The sequence below is a fragment of the Leopardus geoffroyi genome, chromosome B3, assembly GCF_018350155.1.
Source record: "Leopardus geoffroyi isolate Oge1 chromosome B3, O.geoffroyi_Oge1_pat1.0, whole genome shotgun sequence".
Taxonomy (NCBI): domain Eukaryota; kingdom Metazoa; phylum Chordata; class Mammalia; order Carnivora; family Felidae; genus Leopardus; species Leopardus geoffroyi.
In genome coordinates this window covers 32,773,081-32,788,228 of record NC_059337.1, presented here as the reverse complement: position 1 = coordinate 32,788,228, position 15,148 = coordinate 32,773,081, and the positions used below count along the sequence as shown (strand labels likewise).

General features: G+C 57.8%; 1 protein-coding gene across 1 annotated transcript in view; it reads right to left on the bottom strand.

Moving 5' to 3' along the window:
• The window catches only part of HCN4 (hyperpolarization activated cyclic nucleotide gated potassium channel 4), a 45,049-nt gene extending 33,639 nt beyond the window's left edge, over positions 1–11,410 (bottom strand). The window contains exon 1 of the mRNA XM_045449143.1: positions 10,380–11,410. Coding sequence (XP_045305099.1) covers positions 10,380–11,167 — 788 coding nt within the window. The 5' untranslated portion in view covers positions 11,168–11,410. The remainder of the gene's footprint in view (positions 1–10,379) is intronic.
• Positions 11,411–15,148: the final 3,738 nt, after the last annotated feature.

The window sequence follows — 15,148 nt, the reverse complement described above, 5'->3', positions numbered from 1 at the left end:
TCCAGTCACAGCTGTCTACTACGACCTGTGCTCTCCACGGATCCTCACATCTAAACTCCTCCGAGGCCAGGTCTGAGCTTCCAGGAGGGGAAGACTGGCCCCCAGGAGAGATGGCTGGAGGAGAGGGGGGTGGGGTTTGCCTAGGGAACAAGAAAGCCTGCTCTCCACTCCCACAGGGGCCATGGTCTAATGGCAGAGCTCAGCAGACCACACGGATGCCACACAACATACTAGGGAGCCTCCGGCCTGGCCCCCAGCACTGAGGGCTAGCAGAGCCTCTGCAGAAAGAGACGCGTGCGTAAGGAATTCCCACATCCTCAGGAGCCAGGGGCTGCACAACTCCAGGATCATGCCCCGATAGGCCTCGGCGGAGTCTCCAGAAAGAGGGAGGGAGGTTCTCATCAGCTCTACTCATCAGCAGTGCTGTCCCTGCCCTGCTGGCTCAATTTGTACTAATGGGGTCAGGATTACGGGTTCAATACCTATTTGGGCAATTAGCTTTGCTCTCTTCTCAGCCTCAGACGGAGGCCTGACCCTGGACACTGAGACAGGAAAGGACTTTGCTGAGGTCATACAGCGGAACAGGAAGGGGGTCAGGAGGGCAAACTCGGCGTGGAAGGGGTGGGCAGTTATAAGTCAGGAAAGCTCAGGATGAGAGGATCTGGGGGCTCCAGGGTGGGCCAGCCCCGATGCTGCACACACAGGCCCTAGCTGTGGAGTCTTCCCAGCTAGACCATGTTTCTTCTAAAAGGTGCTGGTGGCCCTGTAGGCTTGTCTTTCCTGTCCCTGCAGAAAAGAACAAGCACCTCGTATCCTCTGACCGACTATATACGTGGGAGAAACCCCTGGCTGCCTTTGGCGATGAGTGGCCGGGGACGCACGTTAATCATTGACAGGGGCTGCTCCAGCTTGCAACAGGGAACTGCAGGGTAATTACTTCTGGGCTCCAGGCCACACACTCAGTGACATTAATGCGGTGGCAACACCTGCCTTCCAGGCTGAGTACAGCAGGGAAACAGGGTCTTCTCAGAGGTTGTGCAGCTGGGGCCAGGAGAGCCGCCTGGGCCACAAGAACCCAGACAGTCCAGAGGGACGCACATACGCATGCAAACATATGCACACATACTCAGACAGCATCAGGGGCAAGACCCAGGGCAGTGGGGTCACAGTCCTGAAGGGTGAAGGGCAGAGCTTAATGAGTACAGGTCCGAAAAGGCAGATTTGGGGGCGCCTGGGTGGCAACTTGGGCTCAGGTTATGATCTCGCAGTTCGTGAGTTCGAGGCCCACATCTGGTGAGCTCGAGCCGCGCTTGGGGCTAAGCACTGACAGTGCAGAGCCTGTGTGGGATTCTCTCTCGCTCCCTCTCTCTCTGCCCTTTGCTCACTCGCACTCTCTCCCTCTTCTCAAATAAATAAATAAATCTTAAAAAAAAAAAAAGGCAGATTTTGAGTGACCTGCTCTTAGTGCTTGCCAACACCCACCCCAGCCCCTTAGCTCCATCTCCCAGAAACCTACTTACAAGAAAGTGTGCTGAATGGTTCTCTCTTTCCTTCAAATCAGCTCAGATCTGCTTCCTCCAGGAAGCCTTCCCTGACCATCAATCCATAGTGATCTACCCTAAGAGGCACTGAAATCCTATTCTCTTCTTTGCCAGGTAGGTAGTGACCCCCATCCACCATAGTGGGTGAAAGCGGTCTTGGGATGGAGCATCTGGTCTCTGAGGGGGCGTGACCCCCCCATCCCCCTCCACCTTAAGCTTGCCCCCCACCAGGCCCAGAAGACAGCGTATTAGCCAGCCCCATGTTATGCATTAATGTCTGAAAGCCTCTTCACGTAGACATAACACGTCCACCCACACAGATAAATGCTTAGACAGACACAAAATCATCAGCAGCCAATTATCAGGCCCCCACAGCTGCCGTGAGCAGACCCGGAGGCCCCGCTGCTGGCTCCACAGTTTGTGGAGCAGGGAGTGCGGTAGCTCGTGGGGAGCCCCTCCGTCAAGCCGCCACACGCCTCTGCCCAGCCCTGAGCACGGCTGTGCTGGAGCCCCGAGCCGGCTGCCTGGCTGGGAAGACAGACACCAGCCCCAAACAATGCGGGAGCAGAGTGGGGCGGGGAGCCATCACATGTGAGATTTGGTGGCTCCGGCGTCGGCAGCAGTGGCACTGTTGTTTATTTATAATTTGTACTTTACCTCCCAGAGAGGACCGGAGGCAGCTGGCTCAGATGCTAAGGGGTGTAGGCGCTCAGGGAGCCTGAGAAAAGGGAAGGGCACAAGGTGGGCTGGGCCACACGCCCACCTTGCCCAAGCCCTGGACGCCTCAGCAAGGTACTGACGTTGGTTCTGGGACTCTGTTGGAGGGCTCCAGTTCCTGACCTCAGACCAAGGCCTTATCTTGGCCTCAGGCTGAGCCCTGAGCCTGGTCACAGCGTGGGCCCAGACCGTGGCCTCAGACAGAACCTCGACCCTGGACACACACTGAGTCCTAAACCAGGACTCCGCTTCCTCACTTCTCTGGAGGATGTGAGGAACAGACCACGTGACCACCTATTTCTCTGGTGGAGAGAACACAGATACCACTGACCACTCGTCCCCTTCCCCTAGGAACCCTAATCGCCCCTATTGAAGAAAGGGGCATCAACAGCATCTGGATATGGTGCCAAAATCCCAACGGCCTCCACACCAGTCAGGATCCTGGTCCAGCATCCCCAGGGGCGGAGCAGCCCCAGCGTGGGGAGTCAGGGCAAGCATGTCTCAGTCTGAAGTTGCTGATATGGAAAGACTCCCTTCTCACTGGATAAGCTTAAATTAAAAAGGGACTCTGAAAATACCCATCATCTCAAAATTCAGGCATGGAGCTGGGGCAACCAGAAAAAGCTCTGGTGAGAAGACCATTCAGGACCTCTGGCTGGGGTCTAGGGGTGGACTGTGGAACTTTATGATCTTTGCAGCCAGATGTTACATAACCCACTTGGGTTCCAGTTTCATCTCTGACGTGGATTTATTCTGTGACCCTGGGCCAGTGGCTTCCCCTCTCTAGTCCTCTGCTCCCCTTTTATTTTAAGTTTTTCATATTATTAGAGACAGAATGCATGAGCGGGGGAGGGGGCAGCAGGAAAGAGAGAGAGAGAATCCTAACCACCCTCCACACTCAGTGCGCAGGCCGACTCAGGGCACCTCTCTGCTCCCCTTTTATAAAATAAAGGCTTTCGACCAGGAGCTTGCTAAGGCCTGTCCAGATCTGGTATTCTGAGGCCTGTTAAATTTCCCATGCCAGCGCAGCCCCATCTCCTACAGCCCCTCTTCACCGATAATGTGTGGTCAAACATTGTCTCCCGTTTTTATTCTCAGGAGAATGTTTTCTTGAACTACTTTTGTAGTCTAGCTTTTTAAAGCTAACAAAAAGAGAAGAAGGAGGAGACAAAGAGGGAGGAAGGAAGGAAGGAAAGAAGGAAGAAAAGGAAGGGAGGGAGGAAGGAAGAAAGGAAAGAAGGAAAGAAGGAAGAAAGGAAGGAAGGGAGGGAGGAAGGAAGGAAAGAAGGAAAGAAGGAAGAAAGGAAGGAAGGGAGGGAGGAAGGAAGGGAGGAAGGAAGGAAGGAAAGAAGGAAAGAAGGAAGAAAGGAAGGAAGGAAGGAAGGAAGGAAGGAGACTCAGTTTCTTTATCTGGAAACTGGGGGTAATAGAACCTATTGTTCAGGCCACTGTGAAGAGTAAATAAAATATGAGACATAAAAGCTTCTAACGGTTTGGTACGTGGTACAGATAGTTCACAAATGGTAGCTATTGATCTGTGAATCCACCTGGCTTTAGTTGGTTTGAATCTAGGGTTGTAAACTCAGAAGCCTACAGGGGTCAGGTAGCTAAACGTGCATAAATGACACGACTGGGACCTTAGGGACAGTGGGCAACTGGAGAGCAAAAGTCACACTAAAGGGGGCAGCCTCTTGTCTGCTCCAGCTGCCTGCTATGGTGTGGGACGTGGGGCCAGAACTGCCAGAGCTCTCAATGTTTCAGAAGCCCAAAAGCCAAATTTTTATGTTACATCTTTCCATTTTAAAACACTGTCTCTGAGTTGTTATGACACACCATGCTGCCCAAACAGAACACATCTGGGCGCTGTATTTGGTCCCTGGGATGCTGCTTAGCAACTTCTTGTCTAAGTACTGCTGTCACATCTTGAGTACCTTTGGTGACGGGGTACTCTCCACCTCTTTGTGCTGCTTCCTCCCCAATTCTGGACAGGTGCTGATGATTAAGAGTGTCTTTGAGTGGCCTCCTAGGCTTTGGGATCACAGATCTCCAGGGCCCTGGCAATGCTTTCCCAGTAAAGCCTGGCTGGCAGAGAACATCCTCTCCAAAGCCAAGGCAATGCCCCTGCCCTCCCCATGGCCTGCTCTGGCTGACGAACGTGGATTCTTCAACATCCCCTGGGCCCAAGCAGGACCGCCTGGCCGGCCTTAGTAGCCCTTCTATTAATTAGCAACTGGCAGTGGCAGCTTTGTCGGAGCCCTTGAGCCAAGGGGTGTATGTGCTGGAGCTGGCCGCCTCCTTGGTTGAACGACAAGCCCCTCCTCCCCGCCTGAGCGACCGGGGCTGCACCTTCTTACTCTGGGTGAATTCCCCCCTGATGGCCAGTGTTGTGACAGGGGCCGCTCGGGCTGTGAGGACACTGCCAGCTCTGTCATCAGTATGTAGACTTGTGCCTGCCAGGGTGGGAGGGGGCAGAGAGAAGTGACAAGTCCCACCCACCAGGGAGGCTGCTAGGCATGGCATGGGGCAGTGGGCGGGGCATTAAGATTCAGACAACGCCCCTCCACCACAATCTCAAGGCACCAAGGCAGCCGCTGTTACTGGATGTCTCTTTCTCTTCCCGGGCAGCCACTGTCAGAGCCATCTCACACTGACCCTCTTACCCTGACACCTCTGGACTCTCTCACTGACATCTGTCCCTTCCCAGAAACCTCCCTGCAGCACAGCAGTCACTGCTCCTCCAGCCAGGCCCGTTCCTCTGGCCTTTGAATGGGAGAGAAGGCACCCAGGCAAGGGGACAGGATGGATTCATCAGGGTCCTCTGGCCACCTGGCCTGCCCCTGTTCCTCCCATCCCAACAACCAGCATCCAGGGCCAGCAGGGTCCAAGCCGCAGTGCAGGCGGGGAGGCGGGTCTGTGAATCCAGCTCTCCCAGGCTTGCGGCTGACCTCTGTGGCAGAGGGCTGCTCAACCCAGTTCACAGAATTCACCCTGCTGTGCTCAGTGCTAGAGGCCAACTGGAGAAGACAGAGTCTCTGCCCTCAGGGAACTCAGTCAGGGAGCGTGGGACGAGCATAGAATATACACCCAATCTGAACCCCGGTCCTACAAGCTTGGCTCTGGGCTGGGCACCAGCAGCATAGCATCACCTGAGCACTTATCAGAAACACAGAATGTCAGACCCCACCCTATTTCTGACCTAATGAGTCCGAATCTATAGTTTAATAAGATGCCCAGGTGAGCTGGATGCCATGGCGATGTGAGAAGCACTGCATTGGAACAAACACAGAGCTCCATCCAAATGCCCGGGGGTGTGTCAGGCAGGGACAGACGGATGATGGTGGCCGTGGTGGCCTGAGAGGACATCCCAGAAGACCCAGGGGCCCTACAGCATGGGAGAGGAGGGCAGAGGGACAAGCAGACAGGCAGGCAGACATCCCAGCCCTGTGTGAGGCAGGCCACCTGACAGCCCAAAGCGTCACAGCTCACAGAAGCTAAGGGAACAAGCAGGGGCAGGGTTGGGCAGGGGAGCAGCCCCCAGCCTCATCACGTGGTAGTCAGCCCACGGACTGAAGTCTTGCAAGGGGAGAACCTGGAGCCCAGCCCTCCCCGCCCAGGCGGTGCAAGGGGCCTGGCCCCATGGGCCTTCTGCGCACCTCGCATCCGGGGAGCACCTCAGCCCCGAGCTGGGTGCTGGCTTTTGCCACCAGCCCAGCCTCATCAGGTCGAACACGTCCTCGTCCCTGGAGAATCCCGCTGCCCACTGTGCCAGCTGACGGCGCGGCCCAGGCAGCTCACCTTGGAATTCCCCTCTGCACCAAGGCGCCCTTCCCCCTCCCCTGGCGCCGCAAGGCCTGCAGCTCTTTTAGGCCTGGCTCTCTACCCTACAACACATGGAGGGAACACCTATATTCCTATGTTCCCGTTAGCAGGAGCAGCATTCTTGCGCAATGGCCTCCAGCAAGGCCCACCCAGGAGGGACCTCAGAACCCCCACCCCCATCCTACCCGGGGCCAGGCCGCTCCCTCCTTCCTCCTCACTACCTCCTATGCAAATAGTCCTGCCCAGGGTTGGAGGGGAGAGGGATGGGTGTGCGACTGAGGAAACAGAAAAGTAACTAGTCCCCAGAGTGCCTCCTTCAGGCATCTGACTCTGTTCCATTTTCATTTCCATCCCGCCAGCAGTGGGAGGCCCAGGCCTCAGGTCACAGAGGGCCCCAGGCCCTCTGTAGCTCTATGCTCTAAGAGGCTGGCACTTGCCCCTGCCAGACCAGGACTCTTTCTGGGATGGTCTAGATAGAGTGGGGTTCACAACCTACATGGTTTTCAAGTTAGGGAGTCCACAGACCCCAGAAATTGAGCGTCATATTGTGTCTGGATATATGTGCCTTTTTCTCAGTAGAGACCCTATAGTTTCCAGCAGGTTCTCACTTAGGTCTCTGACACAGGTTCAGAACCACTGGTCTGAGCCAAGGATAGAGGCCCGTCTGGTCCACTCAGGACTGAGGGAAGGAGGCAGTGAGAGCGGGGGCAGCGTGGCTCAAAGCAGCATCACTGGACTCTGACAGCACACTGGAGCTGCTTACGTCGACAGGGTGATCACAGTTGTACGAGTCGTGTCTGAGACGGGCAACAAGATTCCCATTTCTCTAGGTGGGAAAACTGAGGCTCAGAAAAAGCTCACAACCCAAGCAGGGCCCCATAGCAGACAGGGCTGGGCAGGTGATAGGAGGTGGGCAATGGCAGTGCCTGGGGCCAGGGACCAGCACAAGAATTCAGTCTGAGGCCACCTTTGGGACTTATCAGGGCACTGGCCCAGGTTCCATGACTTCAGAGCCCAGCTGTTTCTGCCCCAAGGAAAGGACCTTTTAGGGCCCTTCCCTTCCTTACCTTTCCCTTCCTCACAGCCTCAGAAGGCTCAGGCTAGAAGAGGGAGGGGCAGAGGGCTGACAAGGACCAAGCTTCTCCACTCTCAAGGCCAAACTGGAGTTTGGGGCACAGGAGTAGCTCCAGAACAGACACCCCACATAGGGACTTCTGCGCCAGCCCACATGTCTACCCACACAGCCCCAAGACATCTGCACAGACAGACACCTAGGCGTACACACCCCCAGGCGGACCCCCCTGGGCCTGACACTTAAAAGCCCAACAGGCTTCTGGGTCACCACTCCTTTCCTCTCTCTTTGAAAACACACTGTTTTATTTGTTTCGGGTTTGCACTGCCAAGCCCGGGTCCCAGGACACGGCTCACATGGAAGGAAGGACCCATCCAGGATCCAAGAGGCCAACAAAACCTTAATTAGCAGTTTCAAAAGGCGACTGGGGAAGGGGAGGCCAGACAAACCCACAGAACCTGGAGGAGCCATGGAGTAGCTGGGGTCATGGTAAAGAAAATCACAGGAATCCAAGAAAAGCCGAGTGTTAGTCATGGCCCGGGTTCTGCAGGTCCCTCAGAGCACAGTCTACTCCAGCCCTTGGAAGAGGCACCCAACCTTCCTCCCCCAGGAATGGGAGATGTCGGAAGCAGCCCATGACAGTGAGCCCTGAACTCCAAACCACAAACTCAATCTATCATGGTTTGCTGGCGATTCTTTATTAAACCAATTCTGCTGGATCAATGCTTCCTGCCCGTCAAAATGATGAATAAATCCTCAACTGGCCTGAGCAATGCTTGCAGAAGCTCTTATGAAGGCTGAGCTAGGCAGTGGGGGTTGGCTCTATATAGAAGCCCAAGCAAGGCCAGTGGCTGAAACTCAAAGGACTGAGGCTTGGGGTGCTGAGGGTGGGGGTGACACTAGTTTGGTGGGTTTCCTAAGCTCAGAAAACTTAGCCAGGCCCTTGCCTCTTTGACCTTGTGTAGATGAGACCAGCTATTTTGGCCTAGAGGTATGACCACTGCTCCTCCAGATGCACAGAGACGGTCTTTCTTGGATTTCTTTTCTTACACTCCACCCAGCCCCAGACAGCTACAAGGCTGCGCACAGAGATGTGCGCTTCCGGCTACCGGTCCCTGTTGCTTGTTGCACAAACCCAAATTCAAAGCCCAGTCTGACCCTTATCCTATCGCCCATTTATCAATCGTGCAGCATCCACCCTTCCCTACCCCCACCCCCACCACCCCCGCTCCGCCATGTCCTGGGCAGCCTGCAGTTAGTGAGAGATTCTGCAGTAGGGGGACTGCAGACAGACAAGCCAAGATGGGCAGAGTAAGATCAGGAAGGCGGCGGGGAACTTCCCATTGATGCAAACAACCCAGCTCTTCACCATCCAGGGTAAGGAAGGTCCAGTTCCCAGAAGGTGCTCAATCAAAGCCTATGTTCTACAGAGGTCAGGCACACCTGGGGCTTCCCCCTTGCACTCCCACATCCCAGGTGATGAGAACCTTGAACAGAGACTCTCAGACACGGAAGACAGTGAGGAAATGAACAAGGGGAGGGAAGGCCCCTCAACAATCTCAAGCGGTTGATATTAGCACAGCCCACCTGCTACCACCTCCCAGAAGTTCAGAGGGAGGAGCAGAAACCCAGGACAACCAGAGGGTGCAGGAAATACAACCCCTACCCACTCCTCCCTAGCTCAGGCTGGGATCCTTCAGTAACAGTACCGACCAGAGGGAAGGCCACACTTTAGGAACCTGGCCCTGGGAACCAGCTACAGTTCCTGATGGTCTCTGTTCACTCAACTTGAAGACTATGCCTGTCTGTTTAGCCTGTCCTCTGGCCTCCCACACCCTCTAGAATGGGAACCCTGGGTATTAGGGTTAGGAAGAACAGTCCCTCAAAAAAAGAAAGGCGGGGGGGCTCTGTTCACCACTATTTTAAGCCATCGAGTGTTGCCTGACTGGTCACTCCCAGCACGAGAAATCTCTCTCATTGGATGGAAAATGGCTTTGCTCTCATTACAAACCTGGCTTCCCTGGAGTTTGCAAAGAGGGCTCTGGGTTGGCAAAATGCTCATTTATATTGGCAGGCAAGCAGGGTAGGCAGGGAAGGGAGCTAAATAGGGGGCAGGGCTCAGAGAGAGAGAGAGAGAGAGAGAATAAATTAGACCCAGTTTTAAACGGTGAATGTTTTCAGACCCTCACTTCTGTCCTATGTATCAGGAAAACTCGGGGGGGGGGCCCCACTGGGGGACCTTAAGATCTTGACTGGGATAGGGGGGCATCCCTTATTTCAACTTTAGAGGCAATCACCAATCTCCTGTTTTGCAGATACCCCCACAGGCTCCAAGTGGTATCTACTCGGTCAGTGGCATCTGACTCAGGTGATGGGGGAGGGGGCAGGGTCCTTTTCCCTGACTGGCAGTTACACCATGTGTTTGGGGACCCATGACTGAACCATGAGAGTCCTAGTAGCTGCTGGAGCTTGGACTGGGGTGACAATGGGGCACAGGATGAGCCTGGGGTTACAGGACAGCTGCTTGTCAGTCAGGACACCAGGCATCTTCTCTGACCACTATGAGCAAGGTCATTCTGTCCTGCCAGTCTGGATGCCAGGTGCCCAGGGTGCCTGCTGCTGGCCCACCACTTGGCATGAGGGTCTGGGCCCAGGGTTAATGTGGGCATGGTGGGCTTTTATCCTGGACTTGAGGCCCCAGTGACCTCACTCCTCCAGGGGCCTAGCTCTCCATCCCCAGCTGCAGCTTCCCAAGGCACAAGAAGGAGATCCTAATGCTTGGGGTCAGTACCCAAGGAGCTGGCCCCTCTGCCAAGAGGTCTGTCTCTCTTCGTGGCCCTGCTCTTCAGGCTGAATGCAGGTACTGCCTCTAGGATGGCCACCCTGACTCTGCAGCCCAGAACAGGGAGGTGGGATGTGTGGCTTAAAGTGGCAGAGCCATACCCTGGCTGCCGGCAGGGCTAGGCCAGGCTCAGAACACCTTTTTAACCTGCCTCTAATGTGGCCTAGACCCCAAGAGGGCGAGGACTGGAGCCGGGAACAGAGAAGAAAGTTCCCAGCGCCGTGCAGGAGGAGGTCTGGGGGTGTCTTGGTGCCTAGAGGCGCCCCACTTCTCTCGGAGCTCCCCGCGCGAGGAAGGAAAGTTAACTCTGGCTGAGAGGCAGGGCTGAGAGAGGAAGCATGCCTGCCACCGCTTCACGGAACCCATAGGATCGCCTTGGCCTCCTTACCTGAAGTCGCTGTAGGGGTGGATAATCCAAAATCCGGCCGACTTCACCCTCTCCTGCTCGCGCTCCACGGCTTTCTGGCTGCCAAACATCCTCAGGGAGAATTTGTTGACCCCGGGCTGGAGCATTGCCCCGAACTGGCGCTGCATGAAGCCGGCCTGGCCCAGGCGCACCTCGGCCTCAGGGAGGATCTGGTCGCCGGCGGCCGCGCCTCCCTCCACTTTGATAGCAGTGTCCACCGAGGGCTGCTCGCAGGAGGCGGAGGCCGGCTGCGGCTGCTGCTGGGGCGGCGGCGGCGAGGCTGCGGGCTGCGCCGAGGCGCCGGGGCGCTCGGGCTCTGCCGCCAGGCCCGGGGGCGTCCTGTCCTCACCGGGGGACGCGTCGCCCTCGGCGATGAGCCGCCGCTCCTCCGCGGAGTCATGCAGGTGCCCGTGACTGCTGCCGCCCCCTGCTCCGGAGCCGCCGCCGCCGCCCCGGCTGCCCAGCGAGGCCAGGCTCCCGCGGAAGCGCCTGCAGTCGCCGTTGGTGCTGGACTTGCCCGCGCCGCGGGCCGGCCCCTCGCCGTCCGCCGCCCCGAGGGCCGCGCCCCGGGGCTCCGTGCCGCCCGCGGCCGCCGAGGGTGAGGGTGAGGGCAGCGGCCGCAGCCGGATGCTCCTGCGGCTGGGGTCCTGGCGGCCCCCAGCCCCCTCCTCCTCGGCGTCCTCTTCCTCGTCCATGATCCACGCCTTGGCCCCCACCTGCTGCGGAAGGCTGTAGAGCCGCTTGCGCATGGACGGCGGCAGCTTGTCCATGGCGCCAGGGGCCGGGGCCCGGCCGGGGCAGGGGCGCGGGTGCGGCGCCGCCGACCCGCTCCAGGTCCGCCCGCCGGTCGGTCCGCCAGCGGGGACGCGTCCTCCGCCGCCTGCTCCGGACCGCCTTAGGCGCCCATGCTCGGGGAGGCTGGGTGCCGCGGGGAGGCTCCCAGTCCCGCTCCGGGTCCCCCGGCTCGCAGCGCTGCGCCTCCTCCCGGGCCGGGCTGGGCGCGGGGACCCTGCGCTCCCTCCCTCCCTCCCTCCCGCGTTCGGGGGCGCGGCGCGCGGCCCGGCTCCAGGCGCCCCGCCCCCGTGGGGAACAATGGGCGCGGGTAGAAGCGGTGCTGCGGCCGCGGCGCTCGGAGAACCGCTCTGGAGCGCAGAGCGCACGACCCGCGCGCCTCTCGGGCGTGCGTCCCGCGGGCCGGCGGGCTATCAGTCTGTCCCGCCGCCCCGGCTTTGTGGCCAGCCACTCGCGAGCTCGCCTCGTCTCCTCTGGCCGAGCCCGGCCGGCCCGTCCCGGGGCTCCCGCCGCAGCCGAGCGGAGCCCAGCGGCCCGCCGGGCTTACATCAGCGGCCGCCTCCCCCGGAGCGCCCTCCGGCAGCGCTGGGCTCCCGCGCCCCGGAATATTCATGAAGCCGCCGCAGCTCACGGGTTGCCATAGGAGCGGCTCCCGCAGCCGGGCCTGCCTACCTGGGCTTCTTAAAGGAGCAGCGGCGCGCGGGCCGGGGGCTCGGAGAGGGGCGGAGGGTGGGGGGCGGGACCCGCGGGCGCGCAGGGTGGACCCTTGCCTGACCTTAGGGGCTGGGGTGAAAGGTGTCCTTAATCATACACCCTCGAATACCTTTCCTTGGACAAGGCTGGGAGCGCGCCCCAGGTCTAGGATTCCAGCTTGGGTTGCAAATTTCCACCCCAAGACGGGGCGGGGGAAAGTGGAGGGGGGGCGGGGGGGGGGGACGAGGTTTCCTGATCTCTTCTTCTCCGAGCTCTAGGCTCGCCTTTCCCCGGCGGTTTAGCTTCTCAGCTGAGTCTCCGACCCTGCTCCCGGGAGGCGGGCGGGTCTTCTGGATGCGAAGCCCCCAGGCCTTTCCTCAAGGCGCCTGGAGAGGGGGTTTCCAGGAAATGCGCTGCCTCTGTGCTGCTCCCGGGGTTTTCCTGCGACACGGGCGAGGGGCGAACCCCCACCCCCCTTCCGCCGGTCTTTCCCCTGCGGAGGCTCGCAGCTGCCGGGCAAGGAGGGCGTGGGGAAAACTCCGGGAGACACCGGGCGCGCGGGTGAGACCCAGCCCTTCGAGGTAAGACTTCGAGGAAATGCGCCCGCAGCAGCCTCGGACCGGGGGTCCGATCCCCTTGCACACCTCTTCCGATGTGGTTCCGACGGGGGTTTCTGAGACCAGGGGGGCTGCAGCGGGGAGCCAATAGGCAGGCTCCTCTGGAGGCCTGGCACTCTGGAGCTAGCTGTGGACCTTCTCCCATCCAAATTGTGACACCCCCATATGAACCAACGCCGAAGGAGTTCCCGCTCCACCCTACCCCCTACCCCCAAGCAACTGTACAATCGCCTCCCCCTTTGAGTCTGCTCCCCACCCCCACCCCCAGGCCAGCAAGCCTTCCAGCTGTGTGTCCTCTCTCTCCCTGTACGTTCTCCGGGGCTTATGGACAAATCCCACCAGCTCAGCCAGAAATATCGCTCTTTTTCCTTCCACACCCCACGATAGCCTGACACCCCCGCCCCTCCATATCCACACAGGCAGGGCTGCCACACCCCCTCTCCTTGGCCTGGGGGCTACCAAGATGGCTCAGGGGTTACTCAGATCCTGTCAGGTCCAGCATCCCAGATTAGTTCGTGAATGAGGACGGGGCATTAGAGGGAAGGGGTTGGCCAGGGAAGGCTGGAGTTTGGGTTAATGCTGAAGTGGACCCTCAGCAAAGTCTGACTGACGGGAGAGAGGCAAAAAGGTCCCCTAGCCTTGCCATCTGTCTGAGGAATAACGTGAAGTTTTTCTTCAAAGGATTTTTTGGTCTCATTCTTAGCTCACTTGGGACCACCTCCCCCACCCCATTCAGAGCAGAAATTTTGGAAGCAAGATGGGAGGAGGCCGCCTGGCAGGTGCTTCTCTGCTCTACCCACTGGACCACAGGACCTCCCATGGGGGGAGGGAATGACTAGCAGTGATGTCATCACCGCTAGCTGGCATTTCTACTTTTGAGCAGCTCTGAGCTGACAGTTCTCTGCACAGATGCTGGGAGGCCTAATCCTTGAATGTCCTTGGGTCTCCTTGAGGAGTGTTCTTAACGGGCTGGGAGCCCCGCCTGCCCTGATGTGCCAGCCATAGGGAGAAGACCTCCGTTTAACTCACTTCTTTGGGCTTCTGGATACAACTAGGAGCTAGTCTGCCCTACCCCAGCTTCAGGAAGTCAGCCCAAACAGGATTCCCAGTGACCTGTGGTAAGGGCATCCTCCTCTAGGTACCCTTCCTGGCCACCCAAATCTTGGCCATGTCCCACCTTTTAGTCCCCATGGCCCATGATCTCCCATCCACCTGAACACTGATTACCCAGTGGAGTTTATGTCCCCTTCAGAACTGAGCTCCCGAGGGTAGGACAGATTCAATTCATCTCAGGGACCTCAGCACCAAAATGGGGGGGGGGGGGGGCAGAGAGCAGATCAATAAATGTCAACTATGGATGAGCAACCCTAGAAGCCAGCTATGCCACTGAAGGGGGTCCTTGAAGTAGATGGAGGATATGACCAAGGTTTATGCTTCCTGGGTTACTCCTGCCACAGGCTGGCCAGGGGTCAGGGCCCTCAGATTCCTCTCCCTCCAGCCCCTCACCTACCCTCAGTTTGGTTAGTACCACTCATCTAGGACCATCTAGGATCACCCTCGGGTGCAGAAATGACCATTAGGTAAAGTAGGCATATGGCAATGCTGGCCTCTCCTGTCTCCTCTGTGTGAAAACCCTAATGGAGGACAGCTGTGGCATGTCGGCGGTGTGGGGGAGAGAGGAAGAAACCCAGGCTTTGATGGGCTCTAATTGTGGGAAATCTTGGACACAGCCTTGGGAAAGAGGAGAAAACTCAAGATAGGAAAGAAGTGTGTACTAAATCACGCCTCAACCGATGAGCAATTTGAGGAGGGGGACCTCGCTGAGCTCGGGGTAGCTAGGGAGGACTCCCTGGAGAAGGGAGTCAGATTTGGTAAGAGACAGGTCTCCAGCACGTTACAGTTGACTCCGTATCTGTTAAACCACATGAAATTTTTGTGGGCCAAGTATGATCAGATTGTCAGGATTTCACTGGCTCTAACTAACATCCTTGCTCCCATTTGCAAATAAGAGAACTAAAGCACTGAGACATTGCCATTGCCAAATGTCTCACAGCAAGAAAATGGTGGAGCTGGACCCCCAGCCAAGGGCCCCACAGTTTGGGCTCTTCTCAGCTGCCCAGAGGACTCACGCAGGTACGGTGCCGTTCTGAGTGCGTGGTTGAAGCAGAGAGGAGGTGAAGAATGGAGCCCCTGCATTCTGTATTCTCCCCATTGCTCCTGCCAGGTCTCATGCCTTCTCATTTCCAGTGCCACCTTAGAAAGCCCGGGGTCTGTTCTGATTCATCTGGTAACACAGTGGACAGGACCTGGGGACCCCAGGAAGGGGAAGGCCCTGCCTCTGGCCTGAGACAGAGACCTGTGGCTCTCAGCTTCATTGGGGAACTGAGTGTCCCTGGGAGACAGATGTGTCTCCTCTAGGGCCATAGGGGAGTCTGGGTATTCCTGGACTGCAAACCCAGAAAAAATCTGGGTCTAAGAGAGAAGAGGCTGTGGGATGGGCTAAGAGAAGGGATGAGCTTCCTTCTCTGGAAGGGATACTGAATTCAGAAGATCAGCTGGGAGTGGGGTGGGGATGTAGCTGATTATTATAGATCAACCTCAGACCTTATTTGGCAGGAACCTGGATGGGCAGATGGGTAGAGGGTGTTG